Below are 24,908 nucleotides of genomic sequence, written 5' to 3' on the forward strand. Positions count from 1 at the left end.
TAGAAGTCCAGTTATGATAATGGGCGACAGTATTATTGGATACAATACAAAGTAGGCGACATTCGTATAGATGTACAATCAATTCTTGGAGACTGTGACAACATTAAGAAAAGTAAATACAAAATCTACTATGATGGTAATGCTACTGAGAAGAGCACAATGGGAGCTATATTGAGGGCTTTAAGGAAGATTATTCCTCAGGCTGGTAATTTAGTTTTTGTCGTCCCCAATAATAATATTGGAAACTATATGAAGAAATTAATATCTTATTTCTGGAGAGACGAGGAAGTAGCGGTTAAAATGCTTACGATCCCAGTTGAAGGTAAAGCTATACAAGGCAAGTCTGGACAAGCCCATATTAAAAAGTCGACACCACCGGCAGTTGATAGTATTACTGTGGTTATCAAAGCAGCTGGAAAATCCTATTCTGATTTACTTAAAACGATGAAGTTTGCAGTAAGTAGCGAAGATGCAAAAGAGGTCATCTCCTTACGTAAGGGCAGGAATGAAGAACTCCACGTGAGAATTCAGGGAGCGCAGAAAGCTGCTGAGTTTACAAGTAACCTACGAGATAAGGCGATCTGCATGTTGACCTGCGTACAAGAGCGGGAAGGCGCACAATAGTTCACATCAGGGATGTAGAATATGACACCACTGAGACAGAAATTTTTGCTGCAATTACTACAAGAGTAGGTACTGATGAGGACATCAAGATATCGTCAATTAGAAAAGGGTACGGCGAGACCCAAAATGTTACAGTTATCACCTCGTATAGGGCTGCCTGTAAGCTGGTGGAACAAAAGTTGAGGATTGGCTGGGTAAATTGTCGGGAATATATTAGGGAATCAGAGGAAAAGTGCTTCAGATGCTGGAATACTGGACATCGTAAACATGAGTGCAAGGGCCCTGACAGAATGGATCTCTGCTTCAATTGTGGAGGCAGAGACCACAAGATTGCTGAATGCCGGGAGTATAGTAGCTGCCTGGATTGTGGGAACCAAGAACACCGCACCGGCGGCTGGGGGTGCTCAAAACATTTAAATACTTAGGGTGATAATGGTTAACGCAAACAGAAGCACCATGTCTCGTGATTTGGTTAGTGAACTGGTCATAGAGCAGAGGGCTGATTTACTGATAATCACGGAGCCGAACAAGTACCTTGTTGCTAGATCAGGCTGGATGGTGAATACAAATGGTGACGTGGCAATTATGGATGTAAGAGGCAGGATAGCATGGAGATTGACGTCCAGATCTGGAGGCATGTTGGCGGTGGAGTCGGATTCAACACTAGCGATTGGTGCCTATGTGTCTCCAAACTGTGACATACATGAATTTACTAGAAAACTAGACATAATACAAGGAGTAGTAAATAACGCTAGGAAGAAAGTCATTATTCTAGGTGATTTCAATAGTAAAGCGATTGCAGCAGAGAGCGCATACACCAATCGCAGAGGTGAGATCCTTACGGATATGATGGGGGCAATTAGCTGTCATTGTGTAAATGATGGCACCACTACATATGAGGCGAGAGGACACTCGTCAGTCTTGGACTTAACAATCATAGACGATAGATGGAGTAGGGAACACTGGGACTGGCGAGTATTACCACATGATGTGGCGAGTGACCATCATGCCACTATGATTACCATAAAAGGCTCAGACTATGTGACTAGAGAGAAAATGCCCTATAGTAGTTTTACAAAGGAACAGATCGAGATCATAATCGATAGAACGGCCGAAAGGATTATCAACATAGAGAATCTGACACCAGTTGCCCTGCCTAACGTTATAAGACAAGAAATGGGCAGAGTAGCTCACAGAAGAGCCAATAGACACTCAGTGTATTGGTGGAATATGGAGATTGAAACACTGAGAGGGCTCCTACAATCGCGCAGAAGAAGGAAGCAGAGACTCAGAATGCGAGGCGGACAGGAGTACGAGGAGGCATCTCTGGCTTATAAAGAGACCAAACGGGCCTTAAACAAAGGTATTCGTATGTCTAAGAATAAATAATGGCACAGACTCTGCGAGGAGTTAGACGGAGACCCCTGGGGACAGGCATACAAAATAATCACTAAGCGATTTGGAAGGCGTCTGCCCGTATTAAATAATGATCAGGTAGAACAACAAATTAATGAGCTATTCCCCGGTAGAGTAGAAACTGCAGGAAATGTTATAGATTGCGAACCCAGACGCTTCCCGTTCTCTGAACTACATTTGGCTGTAGCACAACTGGGTAATAGGAAGAGCCCGGGTCCTGACGGAATTCCAGCGGCACTCCTTAAAGGGCTGATAAAGAGAATTCCTTATGAAATGCTTGATGTTGCCAGCCATGGATTAGAAAACAAGACATTTACAGAAATCTGGAAGGAATCTAGGGTGGTGTTTATCCCAAAAGGCACAAATGAGAATGGAGAACCTTTATACAGACCATTGAGTCTTTTAAATACCATGGCGAAGGTAGTGGAGAAGATGCTCGCTGGCCGAATCTTTAAGGAACTTGAGGAAGGAATAGGCATTAGTGGAAATCAGTTTGGATTCATGAAGGGTCGTTCGACGATACAGGCGGCGACAAAGGTGATCGACTGGGCTCTAAGGATACTAGGAGCGGCACATGGAGAACGAGGCGTATTCCGCTATTCATAGCTTTAGATGTAAAAAATGCATTCGGTTCTATTAAGTGGGAATCAATAAATAGGGCATTAGTGGAAAAAGATATCAGTCCTTATTTAAGAAGGCAGATAGGGGAATACCTCTCAAATAGAGAATGCTTGGTGGAGACGCAGAGTGAGTGCCTACGTTTCAATATTTATGGCGGTGTGCCACAGGGGTCTGTACTGGGACCCTTACTCTGGATACTGGCCTTCGATGGGATATTAAGACTAGACTATCAGGATGGGGTTCAAGTAATTGCCTATGCCGATGACCTGGCGATACTCATCAAGGGTAAAACAACTGTCGATTTACAAGAGAGTGCTAACAACACGTTACGGACGATAGATAATTGGTTGAAAGAGAGGGGACTCCAGCTGGCAGTAGAAAAATGTAAATATATTATGTTCACAGGGAAGAGGATTTTAGACCGTCCGGCCATCCAAATTGGAAACCAACAAATAACAGAGGTCGAAAAGATTAAATACCTGGGTGTGACTTATGAGAGGAATTGCCGGTTCACCCAGCATATAATAGACATATGTGCCAAAAGTGAACAGATGACTAAGAATTTCAATATAATAATGTCTTCGCAGAGAGCTCCAAGACCCACTAAGCGAAGGGCGATAGCGTCCACAGTGACATCCATGATGTTATATGCAGTACCAGTGTGGTGGCACTCAGTCAGGGTTAAAAGAAATTTGAACAGACTGGTTAGTACTCATAGGAGGCTGTTGCTGGGGGTTGTTTCAGCTTACAGGACGGTCTCCTATGAGGCGTTGTGCGTGTTGTCTGGGGTGCCACCAATAGACTTAATGGCCCTAAATAGAGTCGAGTGGGCGCAAGGCGTCGAAGCAAATGAAGCAAAAGATAGACTTAGACATAGATGGCAAAATAGATGGCAGGAGGATGGACCAGCCAGACGCACGTAGGAGCTGATTCCAGATCTTGCACTATGGTTAGACAGGGAACATGGTGAGTTAAAATATCATATCACGCAGTTTTTGAGTACCTCCATCGTGTTAGAAGAAGGCCAGGTCCATAATGTATGTACTGTGAGAGAATTGTCAGTGCAGAACACACATTTTTCTGCTGCGGGAGGTGGGCAATTAAAAGGAGGAACTGTGGCATAATAGGTATGAGCCCAGCAGAGGTCCTAGAGCACATGGTGAGGAGCGAAATAAACTGGAAGAAGGTTACGGAATTTATAGTAGCAGTATTAACAGAGAAGGATATAGATGAAAGGCGACTAGGTTACTAGTGTAGAATAGGGTAGGGTGGACAGCCTCAGTGGTGAGAAACGGCACGCTGAGGTGTGTAGTTCTCAATGATCCACTGAGGACTCCAAGGGTTTAGATAGGTTCCGATGAAGAAGAAGAGTAAGAAAAGACCCGGTGCCACGTTACGACTATTCGATGTATGTCATGGTTTCCAAATGGGCAAACAGAAAATCACTCAAAAGAGCTGACACCGGCGAGCAGACCTGCCATGCCGGACGTTCAGCCGGTAGGCGGAGAGGCTCGTTAGAGTTTACCAGACACTCCCCTGGGTGGCGCAATACCAACCAGTCGGACCGGCCCAGGGGAGTAGAGTGAAAAAAAAAAAAAAAAAAAAAAAATATTATTGGATACAAAGAAACAGTTTGTTTTTAGGTCTCACTTTGGACAGATATGTTTCATGGAGAGCGCATATAACAGAGCTAGTTACTAAGTGTCAGAAAGCCCTAAATGTCATCAAGTGTCTGTCAAATTTGAATTGGAGTTCTGATAAAGAAGTATTTTTAAGACTTTAAAATGCATTTGTCCAGTCTAGAATAGATTACGGATCAATAGCGTATGGCTCCGCCAAAAAGTCTCATTTACGAAACTCGACGTGATCTACAACAAAGAAATCAGGCTTGCTACAGGAGCTACCCGTACAGTCCGATTGACACAGATCCCCAGGGATCTGTGTCAACTTCAGCTTCCAATTCTTTCCATGCTTTCTTTTTGTGTTTCTTTTGGGGTTTTAAACCCATGACAATTCAGTCGTTTAGATGTTCCTTATTGACAGAACAACTATGCCGCTTGCGTTTTTATCGGGAGGGATTAGCATGTTTTTTTCTTTTGTTGTGGAAGGGGCTAATGACCACAGCAGTCGATGCCCCCAAAGCTTCAAACAAAAAAAAAAAATAATAATTTTGTTTATTAATTGGTTTTCGTAGATTGTATAATACTGAGTCCCACTATGGCGTAAATCTTATGAATAGGTTCCCGTATTTTTGAATGCAAGTTGGTAACACGATACTAAACAAAAAATACAATGAAAAGTATACTTACATCCTTAGATAACAGTTAACATTTTATCAAATACTAAATTACGGTGGCGTCAGAAAATAAGACAAAGTAAAGAGAGATTAATTATAGTAAATAGAGTTTAATTTAAAAAATTAAATAAATTTCAGTAAAAAATGATAAGTGTAAATGAAGGTAATGTTTAATAAATGTATACGTCTAAATTAGTCTGTTCTTGCATATTGCAGATTACGTATTATAATTTACAAAAAGAGTAAAAAATTTAAAAAAATATATCAAAAATGTTATAATAAAAAAGGAAAATAGTGATTATAAAATACAAAATACAATAATATTACATAATAGTACTAGAATATTAAGAATAACATTCCCACAGTAGGTAATACATTTTATAATAAAAGGAAAATAACTATTAAAACATTTCCGCTAATAAATAATTAAAAACATTCTGAATAATTTTTTTATCTATTTCTAAAATATGTGTTTATTAAAAAAATGGTTGGAATCTGCGTTCTGAAAGTCTTCTTACTATATAAATAAAAATATTTTGCTATTTTATAGATTCTCTTGTGTTGCAAATAAATAAATATATTATAATAATAGGAATAATAATAATAATTTGTAATCTTATTTAGCGAACTAGTAATTGCATATACGAATCCATTAAATTTTCTAATTTTTTCAAACGAATGATCATTTTTAACAAGTTCTTATACTTAATGTCTATTATTAAACTTTCTACGAATATAAATATTAATTAACATGTTTAATTAGCCTAAATAATACGGTTGAAATATAAAAATGTCACTCGAAATAGCTGCTACATCGTAGCTGTACAATTAGGCTTTCGTTTAAAAGATCGGTTAGTAATTACAGATATAAAGTTAGATATTGTTAATTAAGAACAGAAATGTTTATTAAACATGTAGATGTTTGAAAATGTATCATAAACTAGCCTTGTTTAACTATTCTGTTTTCAATAACAAAAAAAGACCGTGGAAAAGGTGACGCACGTGTAAGGAACAAGTATCAAACAAATTAAAATTAAACAGAAGTTTTTGCTGTTATTTGGATCTAAAATATGTTTAATAATTTTTCAATTACGGGTAAAAAACTTTAAAAAACGAGCAAACTTGTGTCACATAGATGTTTCATTACAAAAATTAATAAATTCCACGAACATTTTTATATACAGTACTGCCTTCGGCGGAAAAGTATATAATTTTATATACCCGAGAGTTTTGGAGTACTTTTTTTGAGTTAATTCCAAATTGAGACCGATCTTCGTCGATGAAGAATTAAAACTAGTATTCAGATGACAATTCATTTACGTTTGATATGTTTGCAGGCGAACAAAAGCAAGAAACGAATGGAATAATTTGAAGCAGACCCTAGAGGCTGTAGTAGTAGGGCGCACTTCTGGAAGTTCATTAAAACATGTTATCAAGTGATGGTAATATATTATATCATGTGAGAAATGGGAATCCAGAAAAGGATAATATTTATGAAGGCCTAAAGGCAGTGAGCCCGTTCCTCTTGCTCGTTTCGCGTCGTCATTTGCTAATGCAAGACACAGCGGCATTCTTTTTCGCCGTTTCTAGGTAGATACATATTTTAAAAAGAGGGTACAGAACAGATAAGCTGCTACCGCTCTTCTCCGTAATACATAAAGCCCCGGAGCAATTTTAATTCCAGGCAGATCACTCATATACTTGATACAGGCTAATATGAAGAAGATATTAGCGCTCAGAATGAAAAACTCTCTCGTTGTGGGGGGGAGGTAAGGGGAATATTCAGCCACAGACAGACCACGTAGTAGGAATGGAGGGGAAAAGAATGACAGGAGTTGGGAGTATTTGCCCCCTCGACTCGTGTCCCTTTCACAATTACTACGACATATAAAAGAAAGAACTATTACAGGGAAAATGAAAAATGATTATTAAACAAAAATATATCCAAAATCTAATTCATCGTTATATAAAAAATAACCAAAAATACATTACATAAATTAACACATTATAAATATTACTGTAACATTCTATCAAGAATTTTTTGAATTTTTCAGTTTTTTTAAAAATAAATTTCGACTTAATTAATTTATGACAATTTAGTAAAACATTTTATACTGCGTTTACAGAATATAAACGTAAATAGGAACATAAAAATCGATAAAATCGTATTTCTAAACTAATCACAAGGTACTATAGACCAAAAATTCTAGGCCATAAAATATTTACGTCTTGTAAATGTTTTTATCAAGAATAGTCTATATAATTTATTTTAATGGTTATATAATTTACACTTATTGTCATTCATAAACTTACCGAGTTTAGTTAAATGTATATATGCTTGCTTGCATGCATGCGTGTGCATGTGTGTCCGCGCGCACGCATGCAATCTGCAATTCTGTCACATAATCGATACATAAGCATATATATTGGTGTACTCACAAAATGTATGCCTATCATCCAATTTAAACAGAAATGTGAAATTAATTATACAAATAAATTTGTATAATAAATATTACCCATTTGACGGTAATATTTATTACCCATTTCAAGAAAAAAAAATTAAGTAATTAAAACAAATATATCACGCGCAATAAAATAATAAGTACAGCTGCTTTAATTAATTATTGTTTATTGGCTACAGATTATATGATACGATATAATTACGAGAATCAGGATGAAATAACTTTTAACTCAGATTTTCAGGCATTCCCTGTAGTTCCCTGTAGACTGTGTTCCAATCTCAGTTAGTTTTGACATCCTTAACACCCTAAAATAGTTTGGCGTAAGACTGTAGTAACTTAAATACAATAAAAGAATATTTTAAAGCTTCTGAGAAATGTATCTACCAAAACTCATAATTGTAACTAAAGGAGTTTTATTAAAATACACACACACACACACACACACACACACACACACACACACACACACACACACATATATATATATATATATATATATTTATATTGAACTAATCACATTTGCCGTCAAATTTGAGGCTTAATCGTTTAATCGTTCAGAATTCAGAATAGTTTCATAGTAACGGTAACGGTCTAACGTAGTCTCATTTTTTCGTCGATAACTTGATAAACATGTACAAATTATATTATGAAAAAATTAGCTTTTTTTAAGTAAAACTAATGAAAATAGTTTTTTTGATAAATCTTTCATTTTCATCGACCTTTATGTACATGTGAAACGCGAGCACAAAAATAAATTTTAAAAGTGCTCTATTCAATTACCTTGTAATTAATCATTTTTGTGTTCTCTGATTTGGGCGTTTTTTGACCGATGGTTTTTCAATTACTGAACGTTATTTCAGAATAGCGATTTTAGTCCAGAACGGTTACTTTCGAAATCGTAATAAAAGTATTTTCTTTTTACAAGCCGGATAAGAAAACGAGTGAAACGACTGAAGTAATTAGTAAAAATTATTTCTACGATGCGGTCGCTAGCCAATTTGAAAAAAATAATTTTTAAAAGGTTAAATGTTACAGAGAGAAAGAATTACTTTAACGATCGTACAATATATCATCGACCACAATCCATAAATCAAGGCACAAGCTAAACATTTTCTTGCGAGATACACCTTCAGTACTCGAATGAAATATTTAATCACGTTTTTATCTGTAAATATGAATTGTCCACGACGTGATAAAAGTAGTTTTCAGTTACTTCTAATTTTTACTTAATCGGCTTATAAAGCAAATTTACTAATTTTTATCGATGAAAAATTGCTATTAAATGCGAGTAAGTCTAAAAAAACTGTTGATAAAGGTCACTATTATTGTTTTCCGTGTTTTTTAAAAAAAACGTTTAGTAATGAGATGATATCTTACAGATTTACATACAGGTGATGAGAGAATAAAACAAGACTACTCATTATAATTATGAAACGAATAATAATCATAAAATTCGCTAAAGATATAATACGACTAGTAAAATTTCAGTTTTAGTTGATTCATCGTAAAATAAAAAAATACATAAAAGTAAATAATTTTCCTTTGTATTTTATGTATAAAATCACTTCCTTTTTTTTTAATTACAAGTTAAGTAATTTCACTCCAGATTTTACAATCTATCCCAAAGATAACCATGATTTCTTGATTTTATCCAAATATTTTTTCATGCATATTTTTCCCACAATCAGTTCGTATAAAAAAGTCTTCATTTTGATTTTATATGGTTGTTTTATTCATTAATCAAGCGGCTGTAACGGTGATGTAACGACTCCGAGAGCGCTGATCTTATTTTACACGCTTAATCTGATGATTCCGAAAATTCAGCCGACTTTGTTTTCACAACACCGGTCCAGGTCTCCGTTACTAGGCACATACGATCTTAAAATATCCGGTTGTCTATCCAGCTATTTTCTTGCGCACGTACGTCATTAAAAGTTTTTATTTTTAGATAGAGGTGTCCTCTAAATATGAGATGAGAGGGGTAACATTTTTCTACTTGCCGAAATTGTCAACATAAAAGAATATCTCCGCATTTTATACCCTGTTGTAAGAATTTTAACAGAATATAATAAAATTCCTATTCGTGTAATAAGCACATCTAAGGTTAGTTTGGGAAAATTTATGCGCGATAACAACTGCAAACAGAGTAGATTTCAACGAGAGTTCGAGAGGGTTTTGTTTAAAACTAGAAAAAAATTATTTAAATATGAATAGGCGTATTTATTTGTTTGCACGGGCGAGCGCGTGTGTGGGCATAGAGTGTTCATATTATTTACGTTAAAATTAGTATACCAATAAAAACACATTATTATCAATTTAAATATTTACAACCGAATATTGGCGAATTTATTAGCAGCAATCACCTGATTTTTCTTCAGATAAGCTAAATCGATAATAAATAATAAATAAGACGTAGATTTAATCGGAGCCTATCAAGCTTTTCCTTAATTATAGTAAATACATTTTCTTCAATTAACCGACTGCTGTTGCGTGCGATATATTTCCGAAGATACAACTATATACTTATATTTTTATTTTTTGGCGGGAAGGGGAAGGTTTTTGTCTTTTTTTGAGTCAGATGGGTGTTTTATTATAATGGCTAGAGTTTTGTAATTTTTTGCGAAAGTGACAGTCCAATCTGTTCATTGAATTCTTTTTTTTCTATAGCTATAACTGCCTCCTCATAGATACATACGTATATGTGTACATTAAAATTTTTTAACTTATTGTTAACATAAGGAAGTTTATCATATAGTTTTTCCTAAATAAATATAAACTTCTGCGAGGGGGGGGGGAAATCGTATCCAATCGGAACTCTGATCATAATGTTTGTTGGGATTTATTTCTAACGATCGGTAGTAAAAGTTTAAGTATAAAAGTACAATTACGTTTAAGAATAAAATATTTTCATTATTTCCTACTTTTAACTATCGTATTCTACGTTATTCGATGTTCGACGCCCAACCTTTTTCTCGGTCGCACTCCAGCTAAAGGGTTCTTTACATTTTATTACCTAAATGAACAACAGATTTTGCAAAAGTTCAATTATCGTAATACGTAGAAATTTTATTAAAATTTACTCGTATTTGCTACATCTACAGTAGAACGTTTAACTAAACTAACACATACTTCATGTAAACTGGAGGTAGGAAAAACCGTTAAATTTACTTAAACGCTAAATTTTTACCGTTATGTAGGTATGTAGCCAATCAGGCTCTTAAATCATGTGTCGATTTTGGTAGAAATATAAGAATCGTTTAATTGTTGAGAAATGTACGTAGAAGTTTTTAAATTTATTCGCTGCAGACAAATATTATGTTAACCTTTTTATTTATATATAATAATTATTGAAGATGCTATTGGCAGTATAAGATATTATTGATAAAATGACGATAGCTAAAATGGAGTAATAGTGAGTGAGCAACTATCGCACATATTAGAGGGAGGTTTAAGATTCTAAATGAACGATTAATAACACAATATTTCTGTCACCGTACAAAATATTAGTTTCCCACCTTTACGTCATTTATATATTATAATATATTAATGATATTTCGATAATTATAGTGATTACAATATAAAATAGTATTTGAGTATCATATTTTTAATTATATGTTTTCCTCTACGATGATTTTTATTAATAATGATATGAACGTACATTCATATCTTTTTTATTTAATATTAAATGAATTAAACATCGATATGAAAAAATTAATTTTTGTATGAAATAAAAATTTTTTTCTTTTATTAATTAGAACATTGGAGTTGAAAAACGTCCGTTATTTAAGAATAAATATGATATTGTATCTTCATACGTATGTCTTTCAGGGGAATGATTATTAGAGACACACGATAGCTGTATGTACCGCATCTAATTCTCCTTTTGCTGTACGCTTTTGTAAGTGTATCTTTCCAGTTTTAATTGGTTCGAGTAGCAAATAATAATCCGAAATAAATCCAAAAACGAATAATGAACTGTTGAATAATTAAACAGTGCTGAATTAAAATCAAATAATTTCCTCACACGGTTGTAGAAATGAACGGGGCGAGCGGGAATACAGTACAGATCTCTCGCTCTTTATCGTTCTATCTCTATTTCTCTTTCCACTCCTTTTTCTTTCTTTCCATCCTTATTTCTTCCTTCTCTTTCGTTTAACATATTTTTTTTCTTTTTCCATTCCCTTTCGCTTTTCCCTGTTCTATCCCTACTCGCTATCGTCATTTCTTTCTATTTTCATTTCTTCTCGTTTTCCACCCGATATCCAACAGCACTCGGCGTTCTCTTATGTCCTCTGCTCCAAATAAATAAAAAAAAAAGATCAATACATCGCCTCAAGCAGTCGATATTTTTTCTTGCTCTCTGACAACGTTTGAAATACTTGTTTTTATATAATTGTTTTATTTTTAATATTTCTATTAAAATTTAAATTAATTAACTTTAATTTTATATGTGTGTGTGTGTGTGTGTATATATATATATATATTTATATGTATTTATATATATATATTTTTTAATTAAAAATTTGAAAAGAAGAAAATAATGTCCAAGTCATATTCGAACTTTAGTACATTCATTTTTAACAAAAGTATCTTTTTGATTAATTAATAATTTTATTACCCGATATTAATTATTTGTGGAAATTCAATTACTTATACGAACATTTGATTAATTTATTATAAATATGGTAAAAAAATGACAATACTACAGAAGTTACGGTTGTTAATACGTTAATTTCTGTACGAATATCGAAGCGATAATACCGTGCATTATCGGTAAACGGATAACCTTTTATTTAATTAAGTGGTTATAATTCATAGGGGATACAAGTAAACGGTTTGTAATACGGTTAGGTTTATCCGTTGGTTTACGATTCTACGAACGAGCAAAAATATATTTTTTAAATGTTTAAGTCAACAGGTCAAAGGTAAATAATTTCTGGATAAAAAGTAAATTATATCTAGTATATATTTATACCAGTCATTAATGAAAAAGGAAAAATTTATCGGTAATCTGCTGTTCTCATCAGAGATATTATGGCCTCGATTTTTTAAAGGTTGTAAGGATGATCGGTTATCGCTGCAAGAATATAACTTAAAGTAATCCTTTTTTACGGTATGGTTTATTAACAACTGTCAGAATTCCTCCTCGGGTAGATCAATCTTTCTCACTTTCATTTCTTTCCTTATTTTCGGAATTCGGTTGTTAGGATTAGCACGAGGACCTTACCATATCCGTCCCGAGAATGCGGAAACTTTAAGAAATTGTCATCTGATGAAGGGGTGAGTAGCCAGCCGCTTGTATACTTGTTCAGGGTCAATTTTCTTGTACGGTTGCGTTTCTGCTCTGCAGTAAAGGTTGACGGGCGAATCACTTTTTCGTTTAAGTCATATCTCTCATCGCTTCCAAAATGCAATCATGATATAAATATTTCTGCAGTTGTTTTCTTATTTAATTTATTAATTAGGTTGCACTTGCAATCCCCGAAATGGAAAACCTATTATCGTTAAAATTACAGTTATTTAAATACTTCGTTTTAATTTTAAGCTCCATCCACATGTAAGATATATCAGATTTTCCACATACTTTCAGGAAAAAATCGCCATAAACCATAAAATAAACGTACATATCATTAATTTAATAAATATTACGCATAATAATTTCTAGAATCGTAAAAATAGAAAAAAGCTTTTACATTTTTAATCGGAAAAGTTGTTTAACCGTTTAGAAATTAAACCGCAGTTAGAAATTGCCGCAACAAAAGCTTAACCGATTAGAAAAAACACAAATATAAATTTTAAATCGGTAGGAAATTATGTTAGGGCATCAAAATAAGGCAAATTTTTCGTCGTTGAGCAGCATATTCTCTTGGGCGAGTTCATCTGAATAGATAGATCTATTTTAGATCGATTTTATTTAATATAGCCGTGATATTATTGAGGTATTTATGCGTTCTCAACAATTTATTATGCGTGTCGAGATCTGATTTTATGTTTACTATCGCGTACCAGAAAAAATAAAATAATCTCAAACCGACCTCGGAATTAGACGATCTCTTCAGTAGAAGAAAAGATATTGAAATATAACAAGTATTTTCTATCAATCCGTGCGATTCTCTACTGCTGCTGATTAGGTAGGGTTATTTATCTTTCTATCGTTCGAAATGTAATTATATTTTCTGTGTATATTTTATTTATATTTTGCGCAGTTTTGAAGATAATAGGATAATTTTGTTTTACCCATCATCGATAGCAATGTACTCTTTCTATCGAGCTACCGGTTGACTTGCTGTAGCTTTTGAAAAAATTTAATTATTTTAAATCTTTTATATGTACGATATAAACAGCTGAAATCACCTGTGCGATATGAAACTGAGATTCGGATTATATTATTTATTGGATAAATTTTAATAAATTATTTCCTATTCTACAACATGTGATCGTCCGTAATTTCTGAATAAAGATACGGTGGTAAATAATAAACTATATAAGCGATTTAAAGCTATTTTAAATCAACTGATCTGTAATCAGTCCATTATTTAAAAAAATGCATTAATATTTTTTGATATATTGAATCTTCTGTAATAATCAGAAAAAATGATTCGAGGATGTAAGGTTTTACGTCTTATTTATAAGTAATTTTTTCATGATATACTGTTTGTAATGTTTAAAAATAAAAAAAATAATAAACCCGAGTGAATCGATCAAAATAAAAATTAATGATTAAACGAAGAATTTAAGCGTTCTGTTGCCGTTAAACTATCAAACCGATCCGCAATCGACCGCGTAACCCGGCCGGGTGGTAGTACACCACATTTTCCATCAGGAAATTGAGATCTTCTGATGGAGCTTATTAGGGTGAACAAAAATGTTCGAGTGAATGGTTTAGGAGGGGGAAGGAGGAAAGGGAGGCCACAGCCGATGCGTATCCGAACAGATTGGAAATAATTTCATTTTCATACCCTTTTCGCATCTGTGAACAGCTTCCTTTTTTGCAATAAAATTTGGGGTTGAATCTCATTCGATCATCACCTGTTGATTCAGAATATCTATACTCTCGATCTGTCAAATCATTTTTATATATTTATTCTGTTATTATATTCCTAATATAAATACACAAAGAAATCTATACTAAAAGCCCAATTTCAGCTAATTTTGAAAACGAGTTTTTATAGGTGTTTTAATAACAAAAAAGACGAAAGTGAAATTTTAGCGTTATGGAAATTCAATGTAGGTAAACTAGAAAATCATGTAGAAAACATATAACGTAAGACTAGGGCTCATTAGACATTAGACTAGGGGTCTACAGAACGGCATTCATTTTCGTATATTAGGAAATCATCAATCTCAGGGAATAAACACGATTTAGCTTTGTATTAAACATAAAAATTAAAATTTGTTTAGAGAATCTCTAACATTCGACTGCTAAAACGTTTTCAATGAAAAGTAAAAGATTTGTATGTTAATCTAAGAGAGAATTAAATTGGAAAATAGATTACGCTCAACAACCTTTTATAGAAATTAACTTAAAATCTAAAAGTAAATGGTAATTTCAACCGTTAAACTATAATCATCAGCGGATTCCGAATAAAAATTTGTATTTTTTGAAGAGAAACAGAATTCATTATGTTCTTTGAGAACTATAATAATTTCCCTCCGTACAGGATAAAGGAAAAAATATTTTAATTATCAAAACTTTAACGTTACCATCGTTACGGCAAGGAAACTACCTCATGTCCTCGAATCCGCTCAAGAAAAACTAAAATTGTTGAAAGAGTAGAGATTTTTAAATTAATCTTTAAACAAACAACAATTACAATTTTTCAGGCAAGCTAAAAGAAAGATTGCGGTTAGATTAAAGAAGCGCTTAACTTCTAATAAACATACATCTGTAGAGAAATAGTTGCTCGTAATCACTTGAAAACCGACCACAAAATTATTTTAGCAACGATACAGAAAGTGGAATCGAGTGGTTAGGAAACTTACTTCATCATTGCGGAAATTTCATTACTAAACAACGTTTGGGGACCGATATCCGGTAATAGTCTGTCTGAATTTTAAATAAATTTATTAAAAATATTATTGCGAATATGTTCAGTGAAAGAATACTAAATTCGTCCCCTTTCTTAAATTTTGTTCATCGGAGGGGATGTATAGCTCTTTGAATAGTTTAATGTTTACGCTAACTTTAATCTTCTTGAGATTTAATCCATCAAACTTATGTAAGAGGCGTGTATAAGGCGTGTGGGTTTCACCAAGGACGTGGTGGCCGTTGATCCCTTCTTCCCGCAAAGGCTGATCGGCAGGTCGCCGCCGAGGCCACGGACTCCTGCTAAGGATCCCGTGGTTTGCGCGGGGAGGTACCCTTACTACCTTGTGATCAGGTGGCATTGCACGCAAAACCTGTGGTAGCCTCTGCTTGGAGTAGTGCAGGAAGAAGGTAGCTGAAACTGCACGAGGAGAGCACGGTGGCCAAGTCGGAAGTGCGAGATTTCGTGATGGGACCGGGTTTCGTGATAGGCGTGTATAATCTGACTTGATGTTTTCAGCGGATACGATTTTTTGAGTTAAATTTAAGGTTTCTATTTGCATTACCTAAAATGATAACAATTTTATTTGTGCATTTGTTATTTACTTTTATTCTAAAACACTGTTAGAAATACTCTTTTATAATATTTCGTTTATTTATCAATTATTTAGATATTTTTTATTTATTTTTATATTTTATTAATTTTCTTAGATATAAATTCTCCAGTGTCTACTGATGATAATTTTTAACGAAACCACCATCTAATTTTATATGAAATGTTCGTCCTTTTTATATATATGTTTTTTTATCGTTTAACACGGACTTTTATTTCCGTATTGAAACAGAATTATTCTAAACGCTCACATTTTCGCCAGATTTGGCTTAGAACTCGATTGAAATATTCGTGAAATAATGCGGTGGAAAAAAAACCGATCGATCGGATGAGTCTTTCTGCCTGATTGTGTGAACGATTGGACAAACGGATGCGTAACATTACTATTATGTATTTTGTCTTTAGTGCAAAAAAATCACATAACGGAATCTTGGATGACATGATACAGGGGTAAGTTTTATCGAATAAAACTGTATCAACAGAATAGTAATGATATTTTAAACATGCTATAATACATGGCGTTAGAGCCGGTTCCTCCGAGGAAGAAGAGACTATCCCTACATTGTGGGATCTCACTTATAGGCTGGGCCATGCCCTTATAACATTTAGACAAAATCTGGGTAAGATAAATGGTGACTCATCAAAAGGTCCAGTAGAGGGAGCTGACGGAGATATATAAATTTTATCAACATCTTAATGACGCAATGACTGACGTGGATACTAAATCCCAGGGGACACAGACCGAACACTCCAGGGCAGAAGAATTGTCGGACATTCTTGAATCCAAACTGACCGACGAACAATTAATCGATAGATTGCCTGGTCGCTGGTCCAAATGGGCCATGAATAGAGTGACTTCCGTTGACCCCCGTTGATGAATCTGATAGCTCTGACAGATGTAATTTTGTAGACTTGAACTAGCAAATGAGACCTAGTGCTACTAGAGGCAAATATGCTAACGCTAAACCGGGGGCAACCAGCATAGACAATACCACCATTCTAGACGAAGATAGTGTTTCTACTAATTGGACTAGATACACGGTCCTTTACGACTCATCAGCAGGAGACCGCGCTACAGCCGCCACTCTCATTAGGGCGTTGAAAAGTGTCATGGTGAAAACCAGGGCTCCGGTCTTCGTGCTTCCACCGGGACCCGTGGGTATAACGATAAGGAAACTGATCATATATCTGACCAGAAAAGAGAAGGAGCTCCCGAAGATGGTCCTGCCCAGATTGGGGGACTCGGTTTGGGCTCGCTCAAGATCGGCTTCAACCAGAAGGGGCGCACCACCCGTAACTGATAGCAAGACTATCGTTATTAAGGCTGAGGGAAAGACTTATATCGACCTGTTAAAAAGAATGAACAAAGTCACCCAGGAAGAGGCAGGCGAGGTCCTTTCCCTCCGGAAAGGCCGAAATAAAGAATTAGAGGTAAGGATAAAAGGGGGGCAGAAGGCAGGAGAACTCACCACTCTTCTGAGAGATCGGGCAGCAGAACTTCAGGTGGACTTACGTTCTAGGGGTGACAGAAGGACTGTGATCCATATTAAGGACCTCGACGTAGACACAACCGAAAAGGAGGTGAGAGAAGCGGTTTCCAGAGATATCGGCGCGGGGGAGACATTCCAGGTCACCTCCCCCAGGAAAGCATATTGTGACACTAAAATGCTGCCACCGTCCTCACGACACATAGAGGCGCCACAAAGCTGGTGGCATCAAGACTACGAGTTGGCTGGGTCCATTGTAGGACCTATATTTGTGTAGAAGGAGAGCGCTGCTACCGTTGTTGGGGCACCGGACATGGTAACAGAGACTGTAAGGGCCCGGACAGAACCAATCTCTGTTGTAACTGCGGTGGCGCTGGACACCGTATCCGGGAATGCAGAGAGACATCCAGATGTCTTGATTGCCGTAGCCTAAACCACCGCACCGGGGGCACTGAATGCGGAATGAAGCGCGATGCCTGGAGTCTTACTAATCAATAACCATCGAAGCCTCCTATATCATGACTTGGTGTAGGAGACAGCTAATACTGGAGAGTACAACTTTGTTGTTGCCACTGAGCCTAACGTTTACTCCGCGTCTGGGTCTCGATGGGTGCCAGATACCGCTGGGGATGCGGCTATCAAGAAAATCACTGGAAACTATATAACTTATATAACTATAACTATATATTGTTTGGGGTCTATATAAGCCCGAATGTTACGGTCCCGAAGTACGAAGCCAGACTGCTTGGACTGCAGAGGATGGTCATGAACGCCCAAAAGAGGACAATTTTGTTGTGGGTAACTTTAATTGTCGTACCGTAGCGGCTGGTTCCTCGAACAAGAGAGGACTAGCGCTAGATGAACTACTAGGAACTACTGGGCTTGTGTGCTTCAATGATGGGTCACCCACTTTTTACGCCCGCGGACATTCCTCTATACTTGATCTGGTATTGATCGACGGTAGATTTCCATCAGATATGGTGAGCATGCAGGTTTTGCAGGTCGAGACTGCAAGGGATCATTTGGCTGTTTCTGTTGAAATCCTTGATACTGAGACTCATATTAGAAATCAACATCTATGCTTTAGACTTTCGGAACGTCAGGTAGAGACCATTGTTCGCAAAGTTGCTGCCAAAATAACGGATGGCAGACCGGTCACGCCAGATACATTACAACAGATCATGATTACTGATCTGGCCAGGCTCCCCGAAAGAGCTACCAGACATCACCCTGTCTGTTGGTGGTCTTCCGATATTGCGGATCAACGCAGGGTTCTGCAATCCATGAAGAGGCGCATGGAGAGACTTAGAACGAGAACATACGGAGCTGATCGAGACTTGAACACAGCGATTACACAATACCGTGCACCAAGAAAACAGTTAAACTTCATGATTAAGCATGCAAAAAGCCAGAAGTGATGCTGACCCCTAGGATCAGGGGTACCAGGTAGTTATGAAGAGACTAGTAAACCGGTTGGCCGTCCTTAATAAGATAGAAGCTACACGACACATGGAAGCGCTTTTCTCGCGGGTTGATACGGGCATCACGGAGCTAATACCTGGTGAACGCGGCAGGTTCACCCAGGATGAAGTGGCGACTGTGGATAAAAGGCTAAAAAATAAAAAAAGTCTAGGACCCGATGGTGTGCCAGCAGCAGTCATAAAGGGTCTGATGTCCGTCATCCCGTGGGAGATGACAGATATTGCGAGTTATGGGGTCCAGCATTGCTTTTTTCCTGCTTGTTGGAAAGCGTCAAGAACTGTTTTCTTGCCCAAACAACAGTCAGTTCCAGGGGCTCTTGAATATCGCCCCAAAAGTCTCATTAATAATATGGGAAAAGTCGTGGAGAGGCTCATCGCTAATAGACTAATTGAGAAGCTGGAAAACAACAACCTCCTTCATGAGAATCAGTTTGGCTTTAGGCGGGGGCGGTCAACTATTAACACCATCAACAAAATCGTCTCATGGGCTGCTGCGGTGAGGACTGGGACTTGGAGAACCAGGCGTATCCCACTAATGATACTCCTGGATATAAGGAACGCTTTCGGTTCAGTACCTAGGCCAGCTATATTGAGGGCACTTCAAAGAATAAATATAAGCGAGTACATAGTGACGCAAGTAGCCAGCTATCTATCCGAGAGACGGACTGAAATTAATACGGTGGATGGTGTGGTAAGTCATCAGATCTTCGGTGGAGTCCCGCAGGGATCCGTACTCGGACCCCTACTTTGGAATATCTTCTATAATGAAATTTTCCGCCTTCAATTCCTGCCGGGGGTGAATGTCGTAGGATACGCGGACGACATCTCGCTGCTAGTGGAGGCCAGTACCTTAGATGAAGGAAAATATTACCTTAGAATTAGTGAATGAATGGCTCGTCAACAACAGTTTGGAGGTCTCTCCTTCCAAATGCAAGGGTATCCTGTTCACTGGTAGGAGGATACTCAGAAGATTAAATCTGCGCCTGAGAGGAGAGGCAATTGTCGAGGTGGAAAGTGCTAAATATCTAGGGGTGTTACTGGATAAACACCTCAAATACTCCAGTCATGTGGCCATGATCTGCGACAGAGTTGAAACAACAATCCGTGACATGCGAGGTCCCTTTGCGGGACAAGGAATTCCATGTGCATCGAAGAGGCGACTTATCACCGAGTGATAACGTAGTCTCTATTGTACGCCGCTCCGGTATGGGCCGATGCGGTTAATGTCCAGCGCAACAGAAGAAAATTAACTAGCACTCATAGGAAGTCGCTTCTGGGCGTAGTTTCGGGGTACCGAACCTTATCGTATGATGCACTGTGCGTGCTTTCTCCGGTGCCCCCGATAGAATTGCAGATTAAAGGACGAAAACTAAGGGCGTCCTGTGTAGCCAAAGATGAGGCCAATTCTATTATAAGAAAACAATGGAAGGTGGCATGGGCGGGTTCAGCAGTGGCCGCATGGACCAGAAGAATTATCCCGGACCTGGATGCTTGGCTAGATCGCTGTCATGGCGAATTAGATTACCACACAACGCAACTCATGTCGGGACATGGTGCGTTTAAACAATACCTGCATAGGTTTGGCAGGAGAGAGTCACCAATCTGTTGTTACTGCGATGCGGTAGCCGATCCCGAACATACTATTTTTGTGTGCAGACGATGGGAGGAGCATCGTATAAATGCAGGACTGATGCATACCCGACCGGAGCAGCTCTCGGAGTGGCTCTTGGCTATGTCCGGAAACTGGAATAATTTTTCAATATTTGCAAGAGCAGTTCTCAGAATAAAAGAAGATGAGGCAAGACGACTGGGATACTGAGGGTTGTAGTTTATAGTAGGGCTGGGTGGACTCACATGCTCTGGTGTGTGGGTTCCCGTGATGAAGCGGGGACTCCTGGGGTCCGTTAGGTGTGAATGAATGAACCCACACCGCCGCCCGGCCGGCGGTGTGGGTTCCTGGATATGCTTTGGCGGCTTCAGCTCTTGCGCCGTCGGTTTGAGGCTGGCAAAAGGAAAGACCAGGACCCGGTCTCCGGGGGGGTGGGGGGGGGGGGGTCTGGGAACAGCGTAGCCGGGCCTGGTTCTTCCGTTGGAGATTAGAGGCAGGCAATTAAAAGATCCGGAAAGGACACGTCCCCCTGTCGAGTATACTTAATTGGATGTCCGGCTCGGGGATGTAGGGGAACAAAAATGGTATAATAGAAACAAACATTTTAATCGGTCAACGTAATTTTTTTTCAAAAGTTATTTTTAGAACTAAGTAGATAATTTGAATAAGCTTTTTATCTACCGTGACTGAAATTTATTACGATACTAATATGTTATTTAGGAAAATAAAATTTAAACGGTTAAATTTGTTGAAGTCAGTGTAATTTAATTAGGAAGAGACGGATGGCTCTTTTACGTAGATTAGGTAGTCAAATTTTTATCGAAAGTTTAAAATAACTCTTATTTCGGTTAATCTGAGTCAGAATGACGGGATCGCTGTAAAATTATCCATTTTTAGGATTCGTTAATATTTATTTATTAAAATATTTTCGTAAAATTTATAAATAATTTATCTTCAATTATAATGTTTTTTCTGTATGGAAAACGTTTTAGTGACAGTATATTTGTACGTTAATATTTAATTAGGAAAAACAGTTTGTCTTGTTTTACATTATAATACACGCATATCGTCTTGTTTTAGCTGTCTAGAGCACGTGTAAACTACTGTAGAAAACCGGTCGGTGGGTGGAAAGCGTGCGGTAAGTAAGCGAGGGTGGTCGTACGGGCACGGGCGTTGTCGGATGTTTAAGGAGGGGGTGAAGTCGGTCGGGTAACGGGTTATACGTGTGTGTGAGAGACTGTGAAGATGACAATTGGCTTATGCCGGCTTGATCTCTTGTATTTGTCAGGGACAGTACATGTCCTAACTGATATTCTACCCTTCACTCGGTAACTTCATTCGGACTAACGTCTATATAAGCCCTCTGTAATTGTATAACGGCTAAGATATCAAGCAGAAAATTCCTATCCGACCGACCGTATATATACATAGCCCTCTCTTCCCGAGTTGTAATTATTTCGTCTAACGCAATTTTCAACTGTATTTTAAGGCTTATTTCCTTCCTTTTTCTCTGCTGATGCTCGACTGATCTCTCAATTATTCTCTCTTTTGTACCGCATAGCTTGTGTCACCGCGCTGAAGGACGGTGGTACAACCCTTCTTTCCTACAGGTCTTTATACGGGGAAGAATTTTTACCGAGCTGACTCTTGGTATTCCTTTGTTATTAAGTGTCACAAAACCGAATTAACTCTTTTAAGAATTCTAAGTAACGGAACTAACCGTTCACTAATTTATATTACGTTCAAACACGTGCCCAAAACTAACGCGCACGCTTTTAAACTTTTCCATGCATACACTAATTTTTATGTTTAATAGAAAGCTAAATCGTGTTTATTACCTGAGATTGATGATTTCTTAATATACGAAAATGAATGTGGTTCTGCAGAGCCCTAATCTAATTTATATTTCATCTTATGTAAGTGATATCGTAAGTTATACTTGCTATATGTTAACTTGTTCAAAATAATTTCTGAATATATGATATTTTGTATATATAGTACCAGATAGCCTGGGTAACATTTTTTTTAATAAAATTTGAACATTTTAAAGAAATACTACATTTTTTCAATCCAAAAATTAAAGATGTGCGCCTCTTTTACCGGTTACTAGATATGCAAAAATAGTGTGTGTGTGTGTGTGTGTTCATATTGAAACTAATGTTTCTTCGATTTGAAATTATTAACTTCAATTTCTCATAAAGATCATTGTTAATGTGAAGGAGAATACAATACACATTTATAGAAATAAAACCGCTATAAAAGTGCAACAAAATAATAAATAGTTCAGCATGCAGTTATCATATTTGACTGGTTTTTATTTTATTCCGGAAAGTTAATTTACGTCCTATTAATTTTTTATAATTAGGGTTGAAAATCCTTTAATGAAATTCGAGAATTCAATCTGAAGGGCACTGGTATATGGAAAATATATAAATTTATCATTACGGCGTCAATATTTAAAAAAAATAATGCTATTTATGCCATATATTTTTACGTTATATATTCAGATATAAATATTATTATTTTCATTATTAGAAAATTACGCTTCCTTATCTATTTTCCAAGTTTTCCACGCTTTCTAAGTTTTCTGAGAACACTTAATTTAATATCTTGTCCAAGAGAATTATTTTTGGAAAACGTACACGTAGGTATAAGTTGCGACAACTACGAATAATTTAGTAATATACTCGTATATCAAAGGTTAAAGCTTTTATTTTAAAGTGTTGTACTCTAAAATGGTTACGGATCGTCTAACGATAGTTAAGAAACAAAAAAAGAAATCGTTTTGAATTAGCGAATTGCTTTTACGACAAAAATTGATTTTCAAAAGGTTTTTACTGTCAAGTTTTTCAAATTAAAAACTTCTTGCTATACTGATACAAGTAAAAACAACACCGATTTTTATTTCAAAATTTTAGGGCTGGCAAAAACCTTTACGATGATAAAAGTAGTCTAAATTACCTTCGGCTCTGGTAGTTAGAAAATATAAATAACTATCGACTTCCATAAAATTGTCATAAAACTTCATTTTTCATAGAATGCTTTGAAATAACAAAGAGCTTTCAATCACGGTCATTTATCTCAATATTGGATTCGTTTTAACGTGAAAGTTTTGATTTCCAATCGATCAGGAAGAGCCGACGTTCAAGTATCGCTTTAGGTTTACAGCACAACAGTAATAAGTCATAAAAGTATAATAATAAAATGAATAAATGTTAAAAATATAATTAGTCGAATTTAACCAATTTCTTTTGAAAATTCTGTATAGATTAAAAATTTCAATAAAAATAAACAAATAATTACAAATAAGTGATACATTTTCTTGTTTAAAATAATTCCTATACCGATATTAATAGTTGGAAAAATAATTATTATCTTATAAGTATCTAACTAATATTCTTTCAGTAAACTAATGTTACGTCAGCTTATAAAATCCTTTTAATAAACGGTTTGACTCGTCGGACGAATAATATTTCTAAGTTTCATAGTCGTTCGTTTGAGGAATTTGGAGCGGTTAACTTATTAAATCCGAGTGTTTATAAATCTTATTTGTCTTCTGAAGATTAATCGCACACAAAAAGAATACTAATAAAAATTTAATTATTTGATTAGTAAATACCAGAATAATAATTTCTGTTTCCTTTTTTCTTTATCGGTAGAAAATGAAAACCGTACGTAAAATTTACGTCCCGGAATCAATCGTCCCGGTATTGTACGGTTTCCGGTTAGTATCTGTCTCCCAGATGCTACTCGCAATCAAATTTATAAAAACAATTTGTCTCTAGAAATACTTTACTAAAGTGCATCTCCAGGAACAAAATCAAAAATAAAACTGTTTCCGTTAGAGTCGTAGAGGCTAAAATGTTTGGTTACGAGTATTTCATATACCGGAGTAAAATATCGATTTATTTATATACGAAGTTTTCTATTAAAAATTCTAAAACATTCCATTACATTTAGATTTTATCTGCTGAAAATTTTCCTTTAAATGTAAACTTGACGATTTAAAAATAATTATAAACGATTATAAACAATTCGTTTCGGTAAGGAAAATGATTTATCCGTTCAGAATTAAAAAAGCCCTAAAAAAATTTGTTTTCTATTTTATGTTATTTCTGTTTAATCAGAAAACAAGAAAATAACTCAAAAACCGTTTTCAAAATGATTAAGACCTAAAACTGGATGGTCATTTCAATTAATAAACAATCATTTCTAGAAACTGCAGAGCCGGTATTTGAAAAAGCATAAATAAATGATTAAAGATATAAAAATA

At 36.1% G+C, this 24,908-nt stretch overlaps 1 protein-coding gene across 1 annotated transcript; it reads left to right on the plus strand.

Moving 5' to 3' along the window:
• Positions 1 to 1,080: 1,080 nt before the first annotated feature.
• LOC142322590 (uncharacterized) lies at positions 1,081 to 2,013 on the plus strand. Its single transcript, XM_075361666.1, has one exon. The coding sequence runs from the start codon at positions 1,081 to 1,083 to the stop codon at positions 2,011 to 2,013; it is 933 nt and encodes a 310-aa protein (XP_075217781.1).
• Positions 2,014 to 24,908: the final 22,895 nt, after the last annotated feature.

Source organism: Lycorma delicatula, chromosome 4 (assembly GCF_047948215.1).
Source record: "Lycorma delicatula isolate Av1 chromosome 4, ASM4794821v1, whole genome shotgun sequence".
Taxonomy (NCBI): Eukaryota; Metazoa; Arthropoda; class Insecta; order Hemiptera; family Fulgoridae; genus Lycorma; species Lycorma delicatula.

Coding starts and splice junctions, on each gene's coding strand:
- LOC142322590 (XM_075361666.1), top strand. CDS start 1,081: ATGTCTCGTGATTTGGTTAGTGAACTGGTCATAGAGCAGAGGGCTGAT.